The sequence below is a fragment of the Poromitra crassiceps genome (genome assembly GCF_964638095.1).
Source record: "Poromitra crassiceps genome assembly, chromosome: 11".
Lineage (NCBI taxonomy): Eukaryota > Metazoa > Chordata > Actinopteri > Beryciformes > Melamphaidae > Poromitra > Poromitra crassiceps.
Window position 1 is genome coordinate 17,832,067 of NC_139643.1, and position 23,246 is coordinate 17,855,312.

Sequence of the window (23,246 nt, forward strand, 5' to 3'; positions counted from 1 at the left end):
TTCAGCTGCAGACACAATCAGGCGCTCCAGGGCAGCTGCCACATGCAAGTCTCGGTCCAACTCCCCATCAAGTTGATCTAGAACTTCAAAGTACAGTCTCCTACAATAATCGTCTGCCGGCAGGAAAGTATCGCGGGACTTGACGAGACTTGGTGACCGAGATCACGTTTGAGGTAATTTGATCCCTGTGAGAGTCCAGGAAATGGCCTGGGGCGAAATATCACTCTGGTGGATGTTGAGGGATCACATTATGACGATATGTGGCGAAAACGGGAATAAAAATAGCTATTTAGATGCAGGAAAGACAGGCTCACACTTGGCCCCAAATCAGCTCCATTTTACAACTGACTTGGACGCTATTGATCTCAAAACAACGCTAGGACGGCCAGAAACGCTGCGGACATCGCTGGGTGCGTGGTCAAATCATAATTATTGCCAGGAGATGGGTCCAGGTTAAAAAAAAACGAAATTCTCCTTTAAGACAATGCGCAAAGCAATGCACATAAATGGCAGATGGATTTTCGCGTTTAAACTTTGCTGCGACTCCATTCAAATGACCTGACATACTTGCAGCCCCATCATATGCCTGTCCACGGCACATACTGGGCATAATGTTGCAGCGGATAAGAACGTCATTTATTGCAGTGAGAATGGTTGTGGTGTCAGCTTGCGGTAAGTCATATAAACCAATGAAATCCTCGTGGACGGCATATGTATCATCAACCCAGCGGAATAAGATCACTAGTTGCTCTTTATTTGAAATGTCTCTGGTCTCGTCTGCAATTATTGCATAGAACTCCCCCCGACGGATAGGTGCAATAACCTGTGATACTACTGAACGACCGATTGCATTAATCAGTTCATTGATAATGTCATGGCTCATGTAGTTTTTTTCATCTAGCCATTTTTTTATTTCAGGGATATCCTGAGCCCGTAATTCTAGCAACTTGTAAAGATTGCTCTGCTCTGACCTTCTAATGCCATACCCTGACTCATGAGATAAATTATGGACGTTATCTCCTTAAATAGCATTTTGCGTCTGAACTCCTGTTCTTTTTTATAGTGTGTGTCAAGCTTGGCCGCAATAGGTGGCTCTTCTGACGTATGGACTCGATAGTAAGCCACCGCATCTCTGTGATAGTCGGTGCTTTCATGTTTTCTGAAAGACAGCATTGCATTTTTCCAGTTTTGGAATCCATGAACAGAGAAAGCGTTATCGTTATTTTTGCTTAACCCCTTTCCCAGTCCTTTAACAGTCCATAAGCGACACTGAGTGCAAAACAGATTGACTCGCGTTTGACACAATGTTAACCAGGGGAAGTCTTTAAACCACTGCGGTTGAACCGGCCTTTCTGTGTTCCACCTTCTAGGCGTTTTGTACCGGAGAGAATAGCAGGGTCGGATGGTTGGTGTGACCTAGTCAGGTCCCTACAACAATCACTGGAGCAGTGGATATCTGCCACGCTGGCAGGAGGAGCAGAGTTGGAAGCTGGAGCATCTGAGGGGGCGGGTGTGGCCGCTGGAGCAGGGCGGTCCCGGCGATGGCTAGCTGCTGGAGACAGAGAGGAGGACGTAAAATTAACTAACGTTAGAGCAGCACCAACTGAGTGAATAACGGCTGGTTCAGTAGACTCACCAGTGTGGTTCGTTGAGGCAGTAACGCTGGCAGGAGGAGCAGAGTTGGAAGCTGGAGCGTCTGAAACGATGGAGGCAGGTGGCGAGTGGACTTGGGCAGCACAGTAACTTTGTAGCCAGGGCGGTGGCTAGCTGCTGGAGACAGAGAGGAGGACGTAAAATTAACTAACGTTAGAGCAGAACCAACTGAGTGAATAACGGTGGTTCAGTAGACTCACCAGTGTGGTTCGTTGAGGCAGTAACGTTAGAGTGAGCTGAGGCAGAGGCTTGGTGGCTAACATTAGCTGGAGGCGGAGTGTGGCTAGTTGAGGCGAAAAGTGGGGCGGTGAAGGAGGCCTTGACTGACGGCCCTTCAGCGGCGGGCGGGCCACGTTCATGCCCCAGATCAGGTGCTGCAGGTGTGCCTGGTGTGGACCTTCTTTTGGAGGATTGTGGTGGGCCCATGGTCGGTGTCGGCTGGAGTGACAGCAGTCCCCTTTCCAACTTCAGTTGGCAATTTTGCCCCGAAAAAAATCTGTTATCTTCTTGCGTTTCATTGTTCGTAAAATGGCGCAGACTTACGAAGCGACAGCGCCAGGCAGCGTTTGTTCTGCGTGGGCTAAGTCCCATTGTTACACGTCACAACAACAATAGCCAATCAATTTTAGAGACAGTGTTTATTGCTTTCTGATAGGCTGTGTACACAGCGAGAGTATAGAGAGCTAGAGAGGGAGCACACAGTGATATTTTTCCACATTTTGTGGGGATGGGGGTTTTCATTTTTGGCGTAAAAGTAGGTCGGGTTCAAGCCCTACCGGCCCTATAGGCTCCGCGGCCCATGCATTCTGGGATTACTAACGTTACCAACATGTCATTCAAGATCGCTAAAATGTGTTGTTGACAATATGACTATGCTGTCTGTTAATGTTAGACCATCTAAGAGCAGCTATCTCCTACGGTTTTTCACTGTCTGCAGTCAGTGCACAGTGAGACTTCACAGCACCCTGTGGGATATGTCACTACACTAATCACAGTAACGTGAGCGTCCACAATCATGACCACCATTACATAATGTTAAGCAAACTACAGATGACTAAATAAATGGTTTTCGAGTCATTGTTATCTGGTAAGACCTTCATAGTGCAGCATCATGAGAATGGTAGCCTACTTTAATTGAATTAAACTAAATTGTAATGTATCAGAGATTAATCATTGTGTCCTTAAATGTGCTCCTAACTTGTTCAACTTAGGAGCATGATGTAAGATGATAATCACATCACAGACACCCAGTTCATAAATGCTGCAATACTTAAAATGCAAAGGCTTCCATCTGTGGGCCATAGGCTCAATCCTCACAGTGTTATCTCAGTTGGTGATAGTGACTTTAACAGACGTTTATTGACATGAACATCTTTGATCGTATCATTTAACCCTTGTGTAATGTTCATATTGTTGTTACTCAGCCAGTGTTTGTGGGTCTGATGGACCCGTTGCATTTTGTGGCTTTTAATGCCTCACAATCAAACACTTTTATGTTAAAATACTGAACAGATGTTTACCTTATCCCAATTACAAGCAGTATAAACAATATATATGGTTAATATTTGCCCTTTACCTTTGTTAGGTCACATTTATAACTTATTATTTAAAACATAATAAAGAAAATCAATTAAAATCAAGATATGAGTGGAAACAAATTTACAAGTGAAGCAAGGTTTTTCAAAACTACTGACTTTTATTTCTTTGAACTTGAAATTTAACCCATTCAGGTGCACAACACAAGCTGAACACATGAACACAGAGTAAACATATCAGTCAAGACAACACATCAGCCCCATTGAACACATGGCCTTTAGCCACTAGCCTATACAACACATGAGGGGCAGAGCTTTACTGTGTGTGTGTTGCAGATATACTTTTTGCACTTGATGCATGTATATTGTGTTTTCCTGTCCATCTTGGGTCCGCACACTTCGCACCGCTTCTTCTTGTTGCTGGTGTTCACAACCTAGAATAATGAAAAGATCAGGAATTTTACTAACACCTCTCTCTCTCTCTCTCTCTCACAAGACATGAGTGCCAGACATGTACTGCAACAGCATCACACACTTACTTCAGGCTCTGCAGATTGTGGTTCTGTAGGTTGGGTGGACAGGGCACCAGCATTCTCCTCCTGAATCCTCCTCACCATGGCTGCAGAGTTTGGGGTTCTGGGGATATGTTTTCTTCTCTCGATTTGTGGTCTCACCAATGCCTTTCCCAGATCCTCAAGAAAGAGCCGTCTTTTCTGGAGCTTCACTCGTTTCCACTCTGGGTTCAGTGCCATCCAAATGACAAAGGCATTGTACACTGAGATGTCCAACATGTCAAAGAATATCACCAGTGGCCAGCGTAGAGTCCTCCGTTTGCAGCTGTAGGCCGTCACCAGCTTGTCCATGTTGTCTACCCCTCCTTTTGTGGCATTATAATCCATGATGATCTCTGGTTTGTGATGTTCCTGGTCACAGATTCTTCCATCCCCGTGCAGTGTACTCATGAGTACCACATTCTTGCCTTTCTTTGGCACATAGGATACCAGGGATGTGTCAGCCGTGTATACAAACTTGGAAGACTTGACAGGCCTGTTCTTTGAAGTCAGCAGTTGAGGTGGGAGCTCTGACCTGTTTTTCCTTATTGTTCCCACCATGGTCAGCTTCCTCTTCAGGAGCTCCTGTCCCAGTTTGTGCGAGGTAAAAAAAATTGTCGCATGTGATGTTGTGTCCACTGAGTCCCTGAGACATGTCGAGGACAACTCTCATTCCTTGGTTTTTCTCGGGGGCTCCTGCATCAGGTTTCCCTGTGTAGACTTGTAAGTTCCAAGCATATGAGGAAGTGGCATCACAGGCAGCCCAGATCTTTATACCATACTTTGCAGGTTTAGATGGTATATACTGCCGAAAGGGGCAGCGGCCCCTAAATGGCATCAGCTGTTCATCAATGGTGACATTTGGCCCAGGGTTGTACAGCAGGGGGAGGCGGCGCACCCACTTGTCCCACACTGTCCTGATGGCAGCTAGTTTGTCTCTCTGCCGTCGAGCTGGTCTGTCATCTCGGTTGTCAAAGCGGATAATCCTGGAAATGATGTGAAAGTTTTCCAGAGACATTGTTGCACGGAAAATTTCTCTGCCAGTTTCTGCATCCCACAGGGATTCTGCGGATTCCCCTTTGGACCTGAAAACTCCAGCAAGGATGAGAACTCCGAAGTAAGCATGTAATTGGGTTTGGTCCATTTCCTTCCACCTCTCTCCAAAAACACGTCTTCCTTCTAAATTAGTGCAGTCAAGAATAATTTCCTGGATGGAATCTGGGATGAAAAGCTCAAAAGAAGACCTGATGTCCTGTGTGTGAGTAACTGCCATCCGTGTTGGCCCTGGTTGCATCCTTATCACATTGGCAGCCTTGCGGGGTGGCTCTTTTCTTGGGTGAGAAGACCATTCAATTTCAGAATTTTTTGACATCCATATTTCCTCACTTGCTCCATGCTGACTGGCTTGTTCTGGGCCTGGGGCTGGCTGCTGACTGCTTGGTCCTGGGGCTGGCTGTTGACGGCTTGGTCCTGGGGCTGGCTATTAACGGCTTGGTCCTGGGGCTGGCTGTTGACGGCTTGGTCCTGGGGCTGGCTGTTGACGGCTTGGTCCTGGGGCTGGCTGCTGACGGCTTGGTCCTGGGGATGGCTGCTGACGGCCTGGTCCTGTGGCTTGTCTTTTTTTTGGAACTGGCTGATGCTCAATCTCATCATCTTCTTCAGAGTCACTGTCAGACTCTGAATTTTCAGAAATGTGATCCTCACATTCTGAAACCTCTTCTTCTGAATCCTCTCCCTCTACATCATCATCAAAAACTTCTCTCTCTTCCAAAATCAATTGCAGGGCCCTCTGCGCAGAGTACCTTTTGGCCATCTTGATCGGTTGTGATAAGAAACCACACTGGCAAAGCTATAATTATAGTGTCCCGCCTCCAATTTGTAGCAGATAGAGTGTGAGAAAATAAAGATTCCCGCAAGACAGAGGGTCAAATGTGCGAGAAAATGAGAGCAGACAGTGTTGACAAACAATGTTGCAACCTTGTGTGGGAACTGCTTCTTTTGTGTTTCTGCACCTGCGGTTCCCACACAAGGTTGCAACATTGTTTGTCAACACTGTCTGCTCTCATTTTCTCGCACATTTGACCCTCTGATGTTCTGTGTACCTACACTCTGTCCTCCTCCTGTCTAGGCCTGCTGTGTGTGTGTGTGTGTGTGTGTGTGTGTGTGTGTGTGTGTGTGTGTGTGTGTGTGTGTGTGTGTGTGTGTGTGTGTGTGTGTGTGTGTGTGTGTGTGTGTGTGTGTGTGTGTGTGCGTGTGTGGGTGCGTGTGCGTGTGCGTGTGTGTGTGTGGTACACAGAACATCAATTTCCACACTTCTATTAGCCCCAGGTCCAGTGGACCCGGACATCTTATATGTAATAGAAATGTGTAGGGGGGGTGTATGGTGTGTGGTCATTAAATATGTATTCTGTATTCACAGAAAATGAGCCAAAGTCAGTGAGTCTCAGTTTGAAAAATTAATTAATTGTATCATTTTTCTTTTAATAAAAAATGAAAACGGGTCCCACAGACCCGAACACCACACAAGGGTTAATAATTTGCCAATATGTATACAAAATGACAAAGAAGGTAACGCTTAAAATGTATTATTGTGGTGCCAAAAGGCATGGTGAATAATGTGGGTGCCCATAAATGATTTGCTGGTGCACCTAAATTAAAAAGTGGGGTGCACCTATTGTAAAAAGTTAGTCTGGAGTCCTGCTAGAGTCCTCAGATTGTCTGAACTGCTGCTCATTTGGCCTGGCTGCTCTGCTGCTGGTTCCAGTGTGCCGCTGCTACCTGAGGCTGGGCGATAAATGTTAAATCATTTCTTGTTTATTCATTCGCTCTTTTCGCTGAATAAGTAATTACATAACCTGACTGCTAAATTTCACTGTCCCCTGTGACTATTCATGACCATATCACCTAGCCACAGTATATTCTATCTGTTCTGCTCTTCTCTTCCCCCCTTCCCCTGCTCCCTTCCCACCTCCTCCCTTTCCCTGCTCTCTCCTCCCCCACACCCCCCCTCTACCTTTCCCTGCTCTCTCCTCCCCCACTTTCCCTGTCCCCTCCCCACCTCCTTCCTTGCCCTGCTCTCTCCTCCCCCACATCCCCCCGCTCTCCCTCCCTTGCTCCTCCTTTTCCTGCTCTCTTTTCCTGCTTGCTCCCCCTCCCCCCTTTTCCTGCTCTCTTTTCCTGCCTCCTGCCCCTCCCCCTTTTCCTGCTCTCTTTTCCTCCTTTCTCCCCTCCTCCCTTTTCCTGCTCTCTCCTCTTTCCCCCTTCTCCTGCTCCTTCCCCACCTCCTTGCCTCCCCTGCTCTCTCTTCCCCCACATTTCCCATTCCATCCCCAACCCATCCCTTTTCCTGCTCTCTCCTCCCCCACCCCCGCTCTCCCTCCCCAAGCCCTCCCTTTTCCTGCTCTCTCCTCTCTCCTCCCCCACATACCCCCGCTCTCCCTCCCCAACCCCTCCCTTTTCCTGCTCTCTCCTCTCTCCTCCCCCACATTCCCCCTGCTCTCCCTCCCCACCTCCTCCCTTTCCCTGCTCTCTCCTCCCCCACATACCCCCGCTCTCCCTCCCCAACCCCTCCCTTTTCCTACTCTCTCCTCTCTCCTCCCCCACATTCCCCCTGCTCTCCCTCCCCTGCTCCCTCCCCACCTCCTCCCCACATCCCTTGCTCCCCGTCCTCCCTTTTCCTGCTCTCTCCTCTTTCCCCCTTCCCCTGCTCCTTCCCCACCTCCTCCCCTTCCCTGCTCTCTCCTCCCCCACATTTCCCATTCCCCCGACCTCCTCCCTTTCCCTGCTCTCTCCTCCCTCACATTCCCCCTGCTCTCCCTCCCCTGCTCCCTCCCCACCTCCTCCCCACATCCCTTGCTCCCCGTCCTCCCTTTTCCTGCTCTCTCCTCTTTCCCCCTTCCCCTGCTCCTTCCCCACCTCCTCCCCTTCCCTGCTCTCTCCTCCCCCACATTTCCCATTTCCCCCACCTCCTCCCTTTCCCTGCTCTCTCCTCCCTCACATTCCCCCTGCTCTCCCTCCCCTGCTCCCTCCCCACCTCCTCCCTTTCCTGATTTCTCCTCCCCCACATTCCCATGTCCCCCCCTCCTCCATTCCCTGTTCTCTCCTCCACCACATCCCATCCCCCTTTTCTCCCCTTCTCTCTGCCTTTCTCTATCATATGATTGTTCTATCTTGTTATTATTACTACTGTAACTGCTACTGTTGTGTCAGCTAGATTTAGCTAGACATATTTTCTGTGAAGTCCTCTGAGACATGCTTGTGAATTAGGGCTATACAAATAAACTTGACTTGACTTAATGAGCACCTGTCAGATGAGCCATCAGATCCATGCAGCGCAGTTAGAATTCTAAGGGAGTTTTTTAGAACAAAACTTGAATTTTCTAAGGTCCCGGGGTTCTCTAAGGGCCTGTGTCCACCTAGTGTCTTTTCCTCAGGTCCAGCGTCTTTTTTCAGTTGTTTCCAATGGGGGGAGAGCGTATGCGAGCGCACACGGACGTGTAGAGAAAGTGTGCAGTGCCCAGCGTCTATTTTCGGCGTTTTTGTGCGCCCGACTCCCAGCGCTCCCAGCGCTTCAAGCTGAAAATATTTTTACTTTTCAGAAAGACGCTGGTGTCGGCTGCTCCTTTTCTGGTAACTAATCATATGGAAAAACTATCGCAACAGAGACAGAACGGCTCAATTGTGGGAGCAGATCGGCTAGACACTTAATATTTCTGGTGAGTGTTGTGCTTACTGCTTTTAATAGCGTAGCCTACCTGTGTTATTAGCTTGCTAGCTGTCAGCTATCAAGCTGAACTAACGTTACTTGCAGACTGCTTCCTTGTATATTGTGCGCTGGGATCAGTGTTCCCCAGCGCACTCCCAGCGTTTAACGTCGGAAAAAGACGCTAGGTGGACATAGGCCCTAACTTAGCAAATAGCATGGCTGGCAGTGAAGAGTTGCCAATAGAGCTGGCCTCCATTTTCAGCCACAGGGGGGCCCCGGGAGGTATATTGCCAGGGATCCCCTGAAGCCAAAACATTAGAGCCCTAACATTAGCAGCCCAGTAGTAGTGCCTAAACACTGGTAAGGCCAGATCTCCTTCAGACTTAGGTTTTTGCAAATTAATTTTCGAGATTCTATGGTTCTTAGTTCCAGATGTAGGACAGAATTATGGAGTCCAATTTAAAAAAAAAAGCTGATGTAAGAAAGATGGGGAGGTTTTTGACACACACAGAGAAACCTGGGAAGTGAAACCATCTTAATTGAGTTTATGCGACCAATCATGAGAGGCAGGATTTTCCAGTTTTCTATACCTTGTTTAAGTTTTAAAACAAAATCATCAAAGTTCAACTTAAATATTAGTTTTGGATCTCTGGGTATGGTCAAGCCAAGATAGGTGAGGTGGTCTTTTGTCAATTTGAATGGGAGATTTTCCAGAAAGCTGGGAGTGAAGACATCAGACAGAGGCATAAAGTCACTCTTTGTCCAGTTATTTGTGTATCCGGACAGCTTACCGAAGGATATTTTTGACATGGAGTGATGAAGGCGGTCGAAACAGTATCACAAACAGCGATGGCTGTTGACTAAAAATCACACTGAAATGAATAAATACTAATATTTATTAACGTCAGTGTGATTGTTACTTTTAAACTGTAAAGATCAGGAAAACCAGAGGCACACAAATGTAAAAACAAAAGAACATAAAGCAGTGAATCAGGTATTAGAAGCAAGTCTAAAAAGTGTGTTATAAGAAGGGACTTGAAGGAGGCCTCTGAGTTTAGCTCTGTGTATCTACCGCCCCCTGCTGTCTGTGTTCAAAACTGGCAAAACACACTTGGTTGTCTCACATTTCACATCATGAGGTGTGTTTACTCAGTCATCTTTTTCCTGTTAAAGCAGCTAAAGCATTTGAAACGTGCACTTTACCACACAGCTAATTGTTGCATTTAATGGAAACTATTTTCACGGTTACTGTGCACTCTTACATAATAATTGGTGGCAGTGAAGATGCAAAATAAAACCATTGAAACTAAAAGTCTGTGATCTTCACTTTCAGTTCTGGCAGAATGGAACAACTTCTGACTGGATTAGAAGTAATTATTGTGGTCTTGTAAAGACTTGTGGGAGGAAATATGACACACAAAGTTAAAATGATGGATTACATTTGTAAATGTTTTAATGTGGGCTATTTTTGAAAACAGCAGGTGTCTGACATTATATATATATATATATATATATATATATATATATATATATATATATATATATATATATATATGCTTCTGTAATGTGATTAATGTAAAGTTTATTTACTGTAGAAACAGAATGTTGGGGCGGGACATAACATGGTGATGAGGGATCAATCAAAAGTGTCAACCAATGGGAGATCAGTCAGGGAGAGAGAGAGGCAGTTATTTGGTGCAAGGGGCAGATTTATTTCAGGATTTTTTTTATTTGCATTTCTTGGTACAGCACGATGTCATCAATAACAATACTCTGTTTTCCAGGAAGTAAAAGTAATGAGATGTCAAAATACAAGAACATAATTTTTTTGGTCATCTTCTTGGCATAAATTGTTGACAAGAGTCAAAACTAAGTTATATCCTTTAAATAAATTCTACATTCATTCTAGGGCTGTACAATTAATCGTATTTTCATCGTCATCGCAATATGAACATGCACAATAAACACATCGCAAAGACTGCCTGAAACGCAATGAATAACAAAAGTGTTTTTATTTACATGCGTCATGCATTCCCACTCAGCATCTGATCATTTTGTCTTGTGTTGTCAATCCAGCGTACACCTTTCCCTTACAGCATACACCTTTCCCTTGCAACAGTGCGCTCCGCCCCTCTGCCAAAGCCCAAACACACTGTGTGTAGTTTCAGCTAGAGTCTGTGTATTTCATTTATTTATTCAGTGGGTATAGGCTATGTTTGGGGTCTATGTTAACATTATTAAAGCAGAAACACATAGGAACTGTATAGCTAATATGCATACTTTAATATTTGTTTATTTATCGCAAGTTGTATTGTCATCGCTATATTGAACAATGTTATCGCACATCGCAGATTTTCCTCATATCGTGCAGGCCTACATTCCCAGTGTTTTTTCATATATATTAATGATTCTGTCTGTCTGTCTGTCTGTCTGTCTGTCTGTCTGTCTGTCTGTCTGTCTGTCTGTCTGTCTGTCTGTCTGTCTGTATGTCTCTGTCTGTATGTCTGTCTGTCTGTCTGTCTGTGTCTGTCTGTCTGTCTGTCTCTGTCTGTCTGTCTGTCTGTCTGTCTGTCTCTGTCTGTCTGTCTGTCTGTCTCTCTCTGTCTGTCTGTCTGTCTCTGTCTGTCTGTCTCTGTGACTCTCAGAGATACACTCCCTCACCTACATCTACACGGCCTTCTCCAAGGACGTCCAGCTCCCTGGCATCCACCAGTTCACGGCCATGGGTCTCCTGGACAACCGGATGATCGACTACTATGACAGCACGAGCCAGAAGAAGGTTCCCAAACAGGCCTGGATGAAGGAGAGGCTGAGTGCAGACTACTGGGATAAAGGCACACGGTCCCGCCAGAGCAAAGAGCAGTGGTTTAAAGTCAACATCGACATCCTGAAGACACGCATGATGCAGAATGACACGGGTACGATCTGTTAAACAAACAACATTAGTATGGAATCTTGGGTAACATCTGACTGTAGGAACCGTTTCACCGTTCAAAATTCAGGGTTCAGTACGTTTTCGATACAGCAAAAAATTAGGAAACGCCAAAGAAATTTCCCTGATTTTAAAATTAGTAATATATTGCCATGTATTTTACTTATTTATGTTATTATTTTCACAGTATAGTTAATTATTTTCATTAGCCAGTATTTACCTCTGAAATTGCCAATCCATCTGGTTTCAGACACCCATGTTCTTCAGTGGAGGGTCGGCTGTGTGGTCGACACCCACCCTGACGGCTCCAGCAGGTTCACCCGCGGCATGTGGATGTACAATTACGACGGAAATGACTTCCTGTACTTTGATGACACCCAGTCACGCTGGATTGCCCCGGATAACTATGGCCTACCGACCAAGAGGAAGTGGGATGAGGTCCGCGTCCTGAATGAGTACACCAAAGGCTACCTGGCGAAAGAGTGTGTCGAATGGCTCAACAAGTTCTGGGAATATGGCAAGGATCAGCTCAAAAGAGCTCGTATGTATTACCGTAATCCATATTTGTTTAGCTTCTTTAGTTTTTATTTATAGTTGTAAAGCTATTGTCAAACTCATTACTTATAGTAATCATAATATGTGTAGTCTCAGCTATAGTTCAGTCAGAGACACTTGCATCAAAGGAGATTGGACCATTCAGAACACTAGTAATGCTGATGCACTTGTATTGTTGGAAAAGGCTGAATCCAGGCAGCATGTGAGAGATTCTGCAGGGAGCGACATAAACCCCACAAGGCAGACATATCTTTAATCATATGAAAACCACATCAAAACAGTTATAATTTGGAGATAGTCTGTACAAGCATCCTGTGAACAGATAACAGCAGGAGGTTGGGGAGGTGGACTGGGTCAACAGCAGCAGTGGCATCACTTAACCAGCAGGGTGCGCTGTCAGACTGTAAAGAGCGCCTCATTGACTTGTTTCAATGTGATTGATGGTGAGAGTCAGCTGTTTAATTGGACAGCTGGTGATAAACGTTCATGACTTCAGTGTCCTGCCTGAACTGGTGTGGTACGCCATCATGTGGCCAAATCATCCAGCCACTATCAGCAAACACCATAATACAAGTTTGGCATTGGACTGTGATTTTGAGATGGAATGTGTAGGAACGATGTAGTAGTGTTTGCTTTTGCCATTAGTATCATTGTTTGTTGTAGTATGATCCTTAATGTGAGTTTTTGTATCATACACATTTCTGCGGGACAGACAGACACATTTGCAGTAAATTCAGCAATCGTGGAATCCTGGGGGGTCTCATTATTGGCTTTAGGTGTAGTAGCTGTCGTAGTAATAGCAATATTATTGATAAGTGATTAGCAATCAACTTCAAACGGTTGTCTTTTTCATGTGATGGTTGGTGTTTATCAAATATCTGATAAGAGTGATATGTGGCATACAGTTACTGCTACCTGCAGCTGTCTGGCCACCATGAGATAGAGAGCATGTGAAACTGTGATAGTCAAGAGTCTCATCAGTGATTACTACAGCAGAATAACATGGAGCTGATATTACCATTAACTTATCTGACCCACCATACTAATATTGTCACATGATCTTTCTATTGCAATATATTGAATTATGATATATCGTCCCATCCCTAGTATTATTGTTTTGTTGGTCATGATTAACGGTCCGCATCAACAGGGCTGAATCATTGACAGTGGTGGTGTAGTTAGGGATTGTTTGTTGGTGGTCATGATTAACGGTCCGCATCAACAGGGCTGAATCATTGACAGTGGTGGTGTAGTCAGGAATGTCATACCGAATCGACCTGGATAGCTAGGCTTAGATAGTGAGGTAATATGCAGTTGTGCGGTGGTAGCATGGAGGGGGGTGTTTCCAGGACGCTGGATTACACCGTTAAGCCTTCTTGAGGTGTCGTGGGCCTAACTTAACGAAACGTCGGTGAAGGAAGGTGCCCACTTGAAAACCCCAATGACATGCTTCATACTGCTGTTGGCTAGGGTAGGTAACTGGTGATTTGTGTCTTGTTTATTAGTTTGTTAGCCTGTTAGCTTGTTTTATTCTGGATTGGGCTTCTAAATGTGTTTTTCCTTGGATTTTGGCACAAGGGATAGTAACATCTTGTCCTGTGTATTAATTAATACTAAAGCTAGCTTAGGCTAGTGACTGTTGTGAATAGTGCAGCTGACAACTAGGGAAAGACCTAGTGACAGCATGGAAAGACAGCTGACAGGAGGGATTAGACCCCACCGGGGCTGCAATGGGTTAGCTGCTCATTGTGGCAGTAGCCAAGGCCAATAGGCCATTGGTTACACCCAAACTTGCTACGAAACAGAATTATGAAAAAACACCCCTAGAGTCTGCGAGAGCGGGGGCGGAAGATGACTCACCTATGGTTGACACGGTTATTGACTCTGGAACGGACTTGACTATGAGTAGGGAAAACATGTCAGTGGAAGCCACTAGTTCAGATGTAGATGGAAAGAAGCGTCAGGTTTGCTTGTGTGGCTGGCAGAAGGTAACAACTTTGAGGGGCCTTAGAATCCATCAAGGCAGGAAGAGGTGCTTGGTAGAGGGAACACAGGGACCCCGCATTGATAATTATTTCTTAAGAAGTTTATCAAGTCAGTCGGGTGAAGTCCAGCGACAGGAAGTAACCCACAGCTCGCAGGACATCAGCACCCCTGATGTTGAGGCAGGTCCTAGCACCGAGGAAAGCAGAGAGGCCAGCCAGCCAAAAAGGGAGAAGATTAGCGGTCAGAAGCCTAGAGTTAAGTGGCCAGGTGCAGCGGAAAGTAGGAAGTGGGAAGATATCAATAGTGATTTGGTTAGGATGTTAGAGAAGCTTAAAGGAACTGCTGAGAGTAAGTTGGAGAAAATGGGAGATTGTATTTATGATTATGGTAAGGAAAGGTTTGGCGTCTTTGAGAAAAGGAAGAAACTAGAGGGTGAGGTAGTTAAATCTAGGCGCCAACAAGAGATAGATAGACTTATCCAGGAGAGAAGACAGCTTAAGAGGCAGTGGAGGAAAGCTACAGAGGTTGAGAAGGAAGGCATTGATTGCTTGCAGTCAGATGTGAGGGATCGGTTGGCAGTTTTAAGAAGAGCAGAGAGCATTAGGAAAAATAGGAAAAAGAAAGAGCGAGCTAGAATAGCATTCTATAAGGATCCATTTAGATTTGTGAAGTCATTGTTTAGTAAGGAAAAGAATGGTAGCCTTATGGTACCTAAGCAGAAGCTTGAGGAATATTTGGAGGAGGTTCACAAAGATAGGGAAAGGTTTAGAGAGATGACAGTCCCAGCTGATATTCCACCTATTGGTGAAATAGAGAGCCAGTGTGATGATAGCCCACCAAGGTGGAAAGAAGTTCAAGAAGTAGTGAGACGTGCAAGGGCCTCTTCAGCCCCGGGTCCTAATGGAGTCCCCTACCGGCTGTATAAGAGTGCTCCAGATGTGTTGCAGTTTCTATGGAAGCTGATGAAGGTAGTCTGGAAGAAGCAGGTTATTCCTAAGGCATGGCGTAGAGCAGGGGGAATCTTCATTCCTAAAGAAAGGGACTCGTTAGAGATAAGTCAGTTTAGACCTATCAGTCTACTTAATGTTGAAGGGAAGGTTTTCTTTAGTGTTGTGGCACAGAGGCTGTCTAGTTATCTAGAAAAGAATAGGCTAATAGATACTTCGGTGCAAAAGGCTGGAATTCCCGGCTTCTCCGGGTGCTTAGAGCACACCAGCATGATCTGGCACCAAATCCAGTCAGCTAGGCGTGAGAAGAGAGACCTGCATGTAGTATTCTTGGACCTGGCTAATGCTTTCGGGTCAGTGCCGCATAGTCTGTTATGGGAGGCCTTTGATTTCTTTAGAGTGCCAGGTAGTATAAAGAGCTTAGTTAAAGCCTACTTCTTAGATATTCAACTCTGCTTTACCACAGCAGAGTACACTACAGCTTGGCAGCAGCTGGAGATAGGCATTATGGCAGGGTGTACAATTTCCCCATTAGCTTTTACCATGGCAATGGAGATCATTATTAGGGCTTCAAAATGGGTAGTGGGTGGAGAAAGGCTGCAGGGAGGGCTGCGGCTCCCTCCAATTAGGGCATACATGGATGACATGACGACTATGACGTCAACCGCTCCATGTACTAGCAGATTGTTGGATAAGTTAAATAGTAATCTGCAGTGGGCTAGAATGAAAGTGAAGCCAAGTAAGTCCAGGAGTATTTCAATCATTAAAGGGAGGGTAGTAGGTAAGAAGTTTGTTATAAATGATGAGGTGGTGCCTACAGTGTTAGAGAAACCAGTCAAGAGTTTGGGAAGATGGTATGATGCAAGTCTCAGTGATAAGGGACAGTTTGAGGAGGTGAGGCAGGAAATGATTCAAGGTATTTCAAGTATAGACAAGTCAGGGCTCCCAGGAAAGTTAAAGTTGTGGTGTTTGCAGTTTGGATTGTTGCCTCGGTTGATGTGGCCACTGACAGTGTATGAGGTTCCCCTTTCAAAGGTAGAAAAGCTAGAAAGGATGATTAACTCATTCATTAGAAAATGGCTCGGAGTCCCACGCTGCCTAAGCAGTGTAGCCTTATATGGGAAAGGCATATTGGAATTGCCATTATCTAGCCTGACAGAGGAGTTCAAGTGTGCTAAGGTTAGACTGGAAATGACTCTGACTCAGTCAAAGGATCCAGTGGTTAGGAGTGTAGCGCCCACAGTTAAAACAGGGAGGAAGTGGAACCCAAAGGAGGCAGTACAGCAAGCACAGTCAGCTCTTAGACACAGGGATATCATAGGTCAGGTGCAGCATGGGCGTGGAGGCTTAGGGTTGTGCATAGGGAAACCTGTGTGGAACAAGGCATCAGTAATAGAAAAGAGGAAGATGGTAGTTGAAGAAGTACATAGGCAAGAGGAGGCAGTAAGATGTACTAAGGCAGTGTCGCAGGCAAAGCAAGGACAGTGGGTGAACTGGGAGAGTGTAGAGAAGAGAAAGTTGAAGTGGAGAGAGTTGTGGAGCATGGAGGCCAGCAGAATTAGATTTATTCTAGGGGCTACTTATGATGTGCTGCCATCTCCCCAGAACTTAAATCAGTGGTTGGGCGAGGATGGTGCCTGCCCGTTGTGTTCTAGTGTATGTACATTGAGGCATATACTGTCAGGGTGTAAGGTCAGTCTCTCCCAGGGGCGATACACCTGGCGTCACAACCAGGTGTTGAAATGTTTGGCAGCTGCAGTTGAGGAAAAGCGGCTAGAAGTAAATTCTCTAGTTGCTAGCAAAGAGAATAGACAGATCAAATTTGTACGTGAGGGAGAAAAGTTTAGACCAATTAAGGTCAGGCACAAGTTAGGGCAGCTAAGTGTAGGTGGAGCCTGGGAAATGAGGGTTGACTTGAATGAACAGCTAGTCATCCCAGCATATATAGTTAGCACCCGGCTACGTCCGGACTTGTTACTGTGGTCTGAGGTAGAGAAGAGAGTTTATTTTATCGAACTCACAGTCCCGTGGGAAGATCGAGTTGAGGAGGCTTATGAGCGCAAGAAAGCTAGGTATGCTGAAATGGCAGCAGAGGCAGAGCAGCGAGGTTGGAGGGCTCGAGTGCGGCCTGTAGAGGTGGGCTGCCGTGGTTTTGTGGCAAAGTCCGTTATTGCCTTACTAACTGAGTTGGGCATTCGGGGACGGAGCCTGAAACTTGCGGTTAGCAACATGTCTCAGGCAGCAGAACGAGCAAGTGAATGGCTGTGGATAAGGAGGAAGCATGCTAGCTGGGGAGCTCGCTAAGGTCAGATTGATTGTTTGTTGTTGGTCATGATTAACGGTCCGCATCAACAGGGCTGAATCATTGACAGTGGTGGTGTAGTTAGGGATTGTTTGTTGTTGGTCATGATTAACGGTCCGCATCAACAGGGCTGAATCATTGACGGTGGTGGTGTAGTTAGGGATTGTTTGTTGGTCATGATTAACGGTCCGCATCAACAGGGCTGAATCATTGACAGTGGTGGTGTAGTTAGGGATTGTTTGTTGGTGGTCATGATTAACGGTCCGCATCAACAGGGCTGAATCATTGACAGTGGTGGTGTAGTCAGGAATGTCATACCGAATCGACCTGGATAGCTAGGCTTAGATAGTGAGGTAATATGCAGTTGTGCGGTGGTAGCATGGAGGGGGGTGTTTCCAGGACGCTGGATTACACCGTTAAGCCTTCTTGAGGTGTCGTGGGCCTAACTTAACGAAACGTCGGTGAAGGAAGGTGCCCACTTGAAAACCCCAATGACATGCTTCATACTGCTGTTGGCTAGGGTAGGTAACTGGTGATTTGTGTCTTGTTTATTAGTTTGTTAGCCTGTTAGCTTGTTTTATTCTGGATTGGGCTTCTAAATGTGTTTTTCCTTGGATTTTGGCACAAGGGATAGTAACATCTTGTCCTGTGTATTAATTAATGTTTGTTGTTGTTGTTGTAGTAGTAAACATGATCAATATTAGTATTTGTATCATTATTGGTTTTAGGTGTAGTAGTAGTGATAGCAATATAAGAGGTGTAACTCAGTTGTCCTTGTTGTCTTTGCAGCTCCACCAGTGATGCACATGTTTTCAAAGCAGGGCAGAATTGAGGGCCAGCTCATCTTGACCTGCATGGCCACAGGTTTCTACCCTAAAGACATCGAGATGCAGATCAAGAGGGACGGTCGTGTCATGACTCAGCTGGAGGGGTTGAAGTCCACAGGCGTTCGCCCAAATGGAGACAACACCCACCAGCTCAGGATGTGGGTTGAGATATTAAAGAGTGACCCTGCTAACTACACATGTGAGGTGAACCACAGCGCATCTGGCATGTCTGTTTTCAGCGAGTGGGGTAAGAGCCTTCAAAATAGATAAGTGTTTTTGTTGTTGTTTTTTGCATGGTCCTTTACCAGCATCACCCTTCTTCACATTAATAAAATTTTACACATCCACAACTAAAGCCTAATTTATACTTATTGGAAAGTGTCCCTCAACACATGGTCGCCGACAATAAATAAAGTGTCACTCATGTTGGTGCATTTATGCTTCTCTCCTCGGCTCAACGGTCACGTGACACTCAAACGCTATGAACAGAGAACTAGTACAGACTGTCAGTGAAACCACGTCGGAGGCAAGATGTAACATAGGTTACTAGTTTGTCACGGTGTTCTTTGTGATTTTCACGAAGTCATACATCAAGGACATGCTGATAAAAATAGTGGGGATACGTTCATTCACTTCATTTCAGCGAAAACCAAAACAAGGAAGTCAAGCGCGTGACGTCTATATAGCCAATCACACTTGCCCAACATTATGTGACGTAGTCAGCGACACTAGAAATTTCACTAGGTAGCAGACACCTCTCGCCGACACTTGAAAGTGTCGACTCAAGTCCTCATTTCTGCTTCCACCCAGTGCTTGCAGGAGCGGGAGCATGGGCGGGAGTAGTTGCGTTGACAAACGCCTTCAGCCAATCAGCGGAACAAAACAAGTGACATCGCAGTGCGCTGTTCAGTGCAGAGCCAGCCACTTAAGCATGTAGCAACATCAGCAAGCTAGCGAAGTAGCATTATGGCTGAATCTGTTGTAAATGATTTTAGCCAAATCCAGTTGGAAGAATAGTGAAAACGTCTTTTCCGCCGAGAAACTCCGCAAGTGCCTAACTCTTACTCTTGTTGTTATTGAGACTATTTCTGCAATAACTTAGGGCTGTGATTATGCTAATGTTAACGTTACTGCTAGTGAAGCTGCCCTGTATCATCAACTAGGTCAGTCTGTCCCTAATTGGCCAACTTGCGCTGTCAATCACAGGGCACTGAGCGCAGTCACTGATTGGCTTGTCTGCTTTGCAGTTTCTGCTAAAGCCCTCCTAGGGCTTGAGGCCAGACGGTCCCGCAGAACAAAATGAAATGCGAGTTCACGTGACCGGCTGGTTTACCAGGCTACCTTTTCACTGAGGGCATTTTGTGTCAAAAAGGCAGGTTAAACACAGGTGCAAAAAAAAAACAGTAATGATGGTTTCCATCTTCCAAACATGGAAGTTGGAAACCCTCATTAGTGTTTTGCTTACCCTGCCTTTTCGACAAAAAATGGCCCCCGGGAAAAGGGTCTATTGATTCCAGGGCCGTAGCGGCAATATACATTGAGAACGACAAATCCCCCCCAATATTTAAGCCTGATAAAATGTGTCCCCCCCCAATAAAATTGATGTAAAAAAAATAAGAAAACAGATTTACTGCGCGATACAGCTGTTCCTCTCCTAGGGGAGAGCAGAGCAAGGAACTAACCATTCTACTAACACGGAAATTGATGTGAGGGGTATATATACCACTCCCATAACATGTGTGTATCACTTAGGGCAGTGATCCTCACTATTTTCTCCATGAGAGCCACACTAGCCGGTCAAAGTCAAGAGGAGAGCCACTTTTACCGCAAAACCACACAGTAAGCGTTTGATTTAGTTTTTAGTTTATTCAATGATAAAGACCAATGATAAAAAATGTAGAACCAATGATAAAAATGTTAGAAACTATTATAAAAATCATAAAAACCTTCAGACTGACTTTATCAATTTTTTAATATATATATATATATATATATATATATATATATATATATATATATATATATATATATTTAGGAGCAGACTTTTTCTCTCTCAAAACAATTGAAAACCACCGTCATGTTAAAGCTGAGCAAGGAGATCGATTTTATTTCACCAGAGCCGAAGGCAGCAACACAAAAGACTGATGGAAATAACAGAAGAGAGGGTAAGCCCCACTAAACTGCTATCCAGTATTGACAGTAGATAGAGTAAACACGATTCTGCCTGACCAATCAGTCGTCTGCAGTGTTTTCACGTCACGGTATGGTACCGGGTTCACAGCGCTGGAACCTCAACAAAGCAGGGACCAAAACTAGCACGACTCAACCCCGACTCAACCCAGGCTGTCCACGTTTTTGATCGGTGGAATGAGACAAAAAAGCGAGACGAGCTGGGCGGGGCCGCGTTGATACCAGCGGTGGAAATGGGCCAATAGTCTATTTTTAATTTGTCTTTATTGAATGTTTCAAAACGGCATGTTTAAAGGTCCCAATTCGTGCAGCTGTAACCTCTTAAAAACGTGTGTCTCTGGTCCATAAAACATGATTCTGGATTAATCTGTCGAAAATATAGCAACCCCGTTTGTTGTGACGGAGTTCTCACTTCCTCATCTCGTCGCTTCCCAAGAATGGCCTGTTTCTATAATATATTCAGAACTAACAGTTCCCATTGGCCGCTGAGGGAGAGCCCGCCCCAGGCTCCCAGCGGCCAATCAGATTAGCGTCTGTGGACCAGCACGCTAGGTTGCGAGTTATCGTTAACTTAACGGTACTACGCTAAAGAGGACATCTCAAAATGCCTAGACTTACCGAATGCACCTCTGCAGTTGCTGGATCACGTACAGTTGGCGTCGCTCCAGCTAGAAGTGTTAATTTTGTGGCTATAGACTAAATGGTGCAGGTAGCTTGTGTGAGAGAGACCCGCGCAGTATGCAGGAGGAAGCTAGTGACGTCCCAATTCCCCCAGATTCCCCTCTGGGCAAACGAAGCGTTTGGGGGTGTGGCTTGGAGGAGACTGCAGGGGGACGCTGGATAGGGACAAATCCAACTGTGGCAGTTCTGAGCGTATGACCACTCATTACAGGGAGGGCTGACAGCAGTATATATGCATTTACAAGTAAAAACAGCTTTTGCACGGAATGGGACCTTTAAATAAGAATAGGCTAATTATTATTTCCACCCACCACTCATTTCATTTGGTTAGTTACTTTCATGTAAAAAGTTTCGAAGGAACAAGCGGCAATGCATCCTGGGAGAAATATGCAAATGTATTTGTCCAATGTGGTCCAATGACATTGCTCTCTGTCAGAACCTGTCCTAATGTTGGTCTTGTTAGTTATGTTGGAAAATGCCACCAGTCTGTGTGTCTGATTAGGGGCAGTTCATGAATTCATACTGTGAGCTGCTGTGCTTTTCTTGATGGCTATTGTTCTATCCTTATTGATATGTAAGCTGCTACCTTGTGTTGATTTGTTAGTTGCTGACTAGCTATTGCAGATGCACTCATCATCAGGGCCGATTAACACAGTGTGATGCCCCAAGGTGACCCAGACTTGAAGTCCCCCCCCCCCCCCCCCCCCCCCCCCACACACACACATACAAAGTGAAATTTACTATGGCAATACATACCACCGATTTACATGACTGTATTGCTAAAGTAGAGCCTCAACACACACACATACCAGACACAAGACACAATGTAGATGATGTGGACTAACATCATCACACATGAATCCAATTGGGCTAATTGAATTTACAAGACTCTCAGCTTTCCAGTCACACTCAATTTCTGCAATTCCAATATTGTTTAGGGGTCCTATATGCAGAAATATTCAGAATAGGCAAAAATAACACATTTATAATGCATGCATTTTTTTGGAAGAATAAAATGGATTAGCATAAAGTGGGCATGTCTGTAAAGGGAGACTGGGGTACCAATAGAACCCATTATTATTCCGATATCTTGAGGTGACAGGTCAAGGGACCCCATGTCCGTTTTTCCCTTTCCAAAATGTTCTCTAAGTTGGGGCGGTATTTACCCTCCTTGCTGACAAGCTAGCATGTCCTGCTTGGTATCAATGGATGCCTTAGATCTTCTAGTTTCATATGATATCAGGAGCTTCGCTCTAGCTTTAAAAATGAGCCCGCTACAACCCGGGCAGGAAGGGAGAGGTGACATGGAGGTGCGTGAGAAAAGGTGAATAATGACATCACAACAGTCTAATCTTAATGTTAGTATTCCTCTCATCTGGCGACAAAGTGGCCAAATCTTTCACACCGGCGACCTTTGGGCCGCCGCTATCTACACAGGCCCGGCAGCCGTCCCCCCCCAATGTTGGATCGGTGGCTACAGCCTTGATTGATTCTGAACCGATTCTCAACTTCCAAAATAGATTTATTTTTAGTAAGCGGTGCAGCTGCTTCTATAACACCCCATTTACACCAGTTTTTTAAATGCGACCTGTATCCTGAGAAGTTATCTGGATAATGGTACAGTAGCATTTAAAAACCTAAATTGGGTGAAAGAGATCTGAACACAATGACTACATTTACATGCACACAATATTCCTGTTTTCCCCATATTCGGAAAATGACAATATTCTGACTAAATGAAAAATCCACATATATTCCCGTTTACATGCAGCCGTAGCTCTGCAGGTAGACAGAGTTTTTCTGTTGAGAATAAACAGAGCAGCGCTATTCTTACCAGCATCACTTGGTCCATTTTCATGAGCTTGATACTGGAATAACCCACTTGTCTTAATCGGAAAATGCTAAATTCTGAAAAAAAAAACAAATTCGGAAAATGCAACTGGGATATGCTGTTTACATGACCCTTATCAAATTCAGAATATTGTCATTTTCCTGAATAATAGTGGAATATTGTTGTTGCATGTAAACGTAGTCTATGTGAGCCAGACTACCCCCCAAATGTGGTCTGGCAGATCTGATCACATTCTGATCACGATGTGTTTACACCTTGCATTAGCATGCATTCCCTTACCCAGATAATATCTCAGAACGTATCCGCATACAAGACACATTTAAAAACCAGGTCTAAATGGGGTGTAAGTGACTATGAGATGTGAGATGTGTGAGGGTGAGGTGCACCTAGATGTGTGTTTGTGTTTTATGTTTTTGTGTTTTTTAAAAACCAACCTATTGAAAGTCATGCCTAATCTTCACCAGCACGTTACATGCGCCACGAGAGGCGACAGGACGCTTGATCATTGTTATACTCCCTTTAAGGCTGGT

General features: G+C 45.1%; 1 protein-coding gene across 1 annotated transcript in view; it reads left to right on the forward strand.

Annotated features, from left to right (window-relative positions):
* The window catches only part of LOC310785526 (class I histocompatibility antigen, F10 alpha chain-like), a 79,452-nt gene that overhangs the window by 48,460 nt on the left and 7,746 nt on the right, over positions 1-23,246 (forward strand). Inside the window, exons 2-4 of the mRNA XM_083646646.1 lie at positions 11,090-11,362; positions 11,627-11,917; positions 17,956-18,240. Coding sequence (XP_083502772.1) covers positions 11,090-11,362; positions 11,627-11,917; positions 17,956-18,240 — 849 coding nt within the window. The remainder of the gene's footprint in view (positions 1-11,089; positions 11,363-11,626; positions 11,918-17,955; positions 18,241-23,246) is intronic.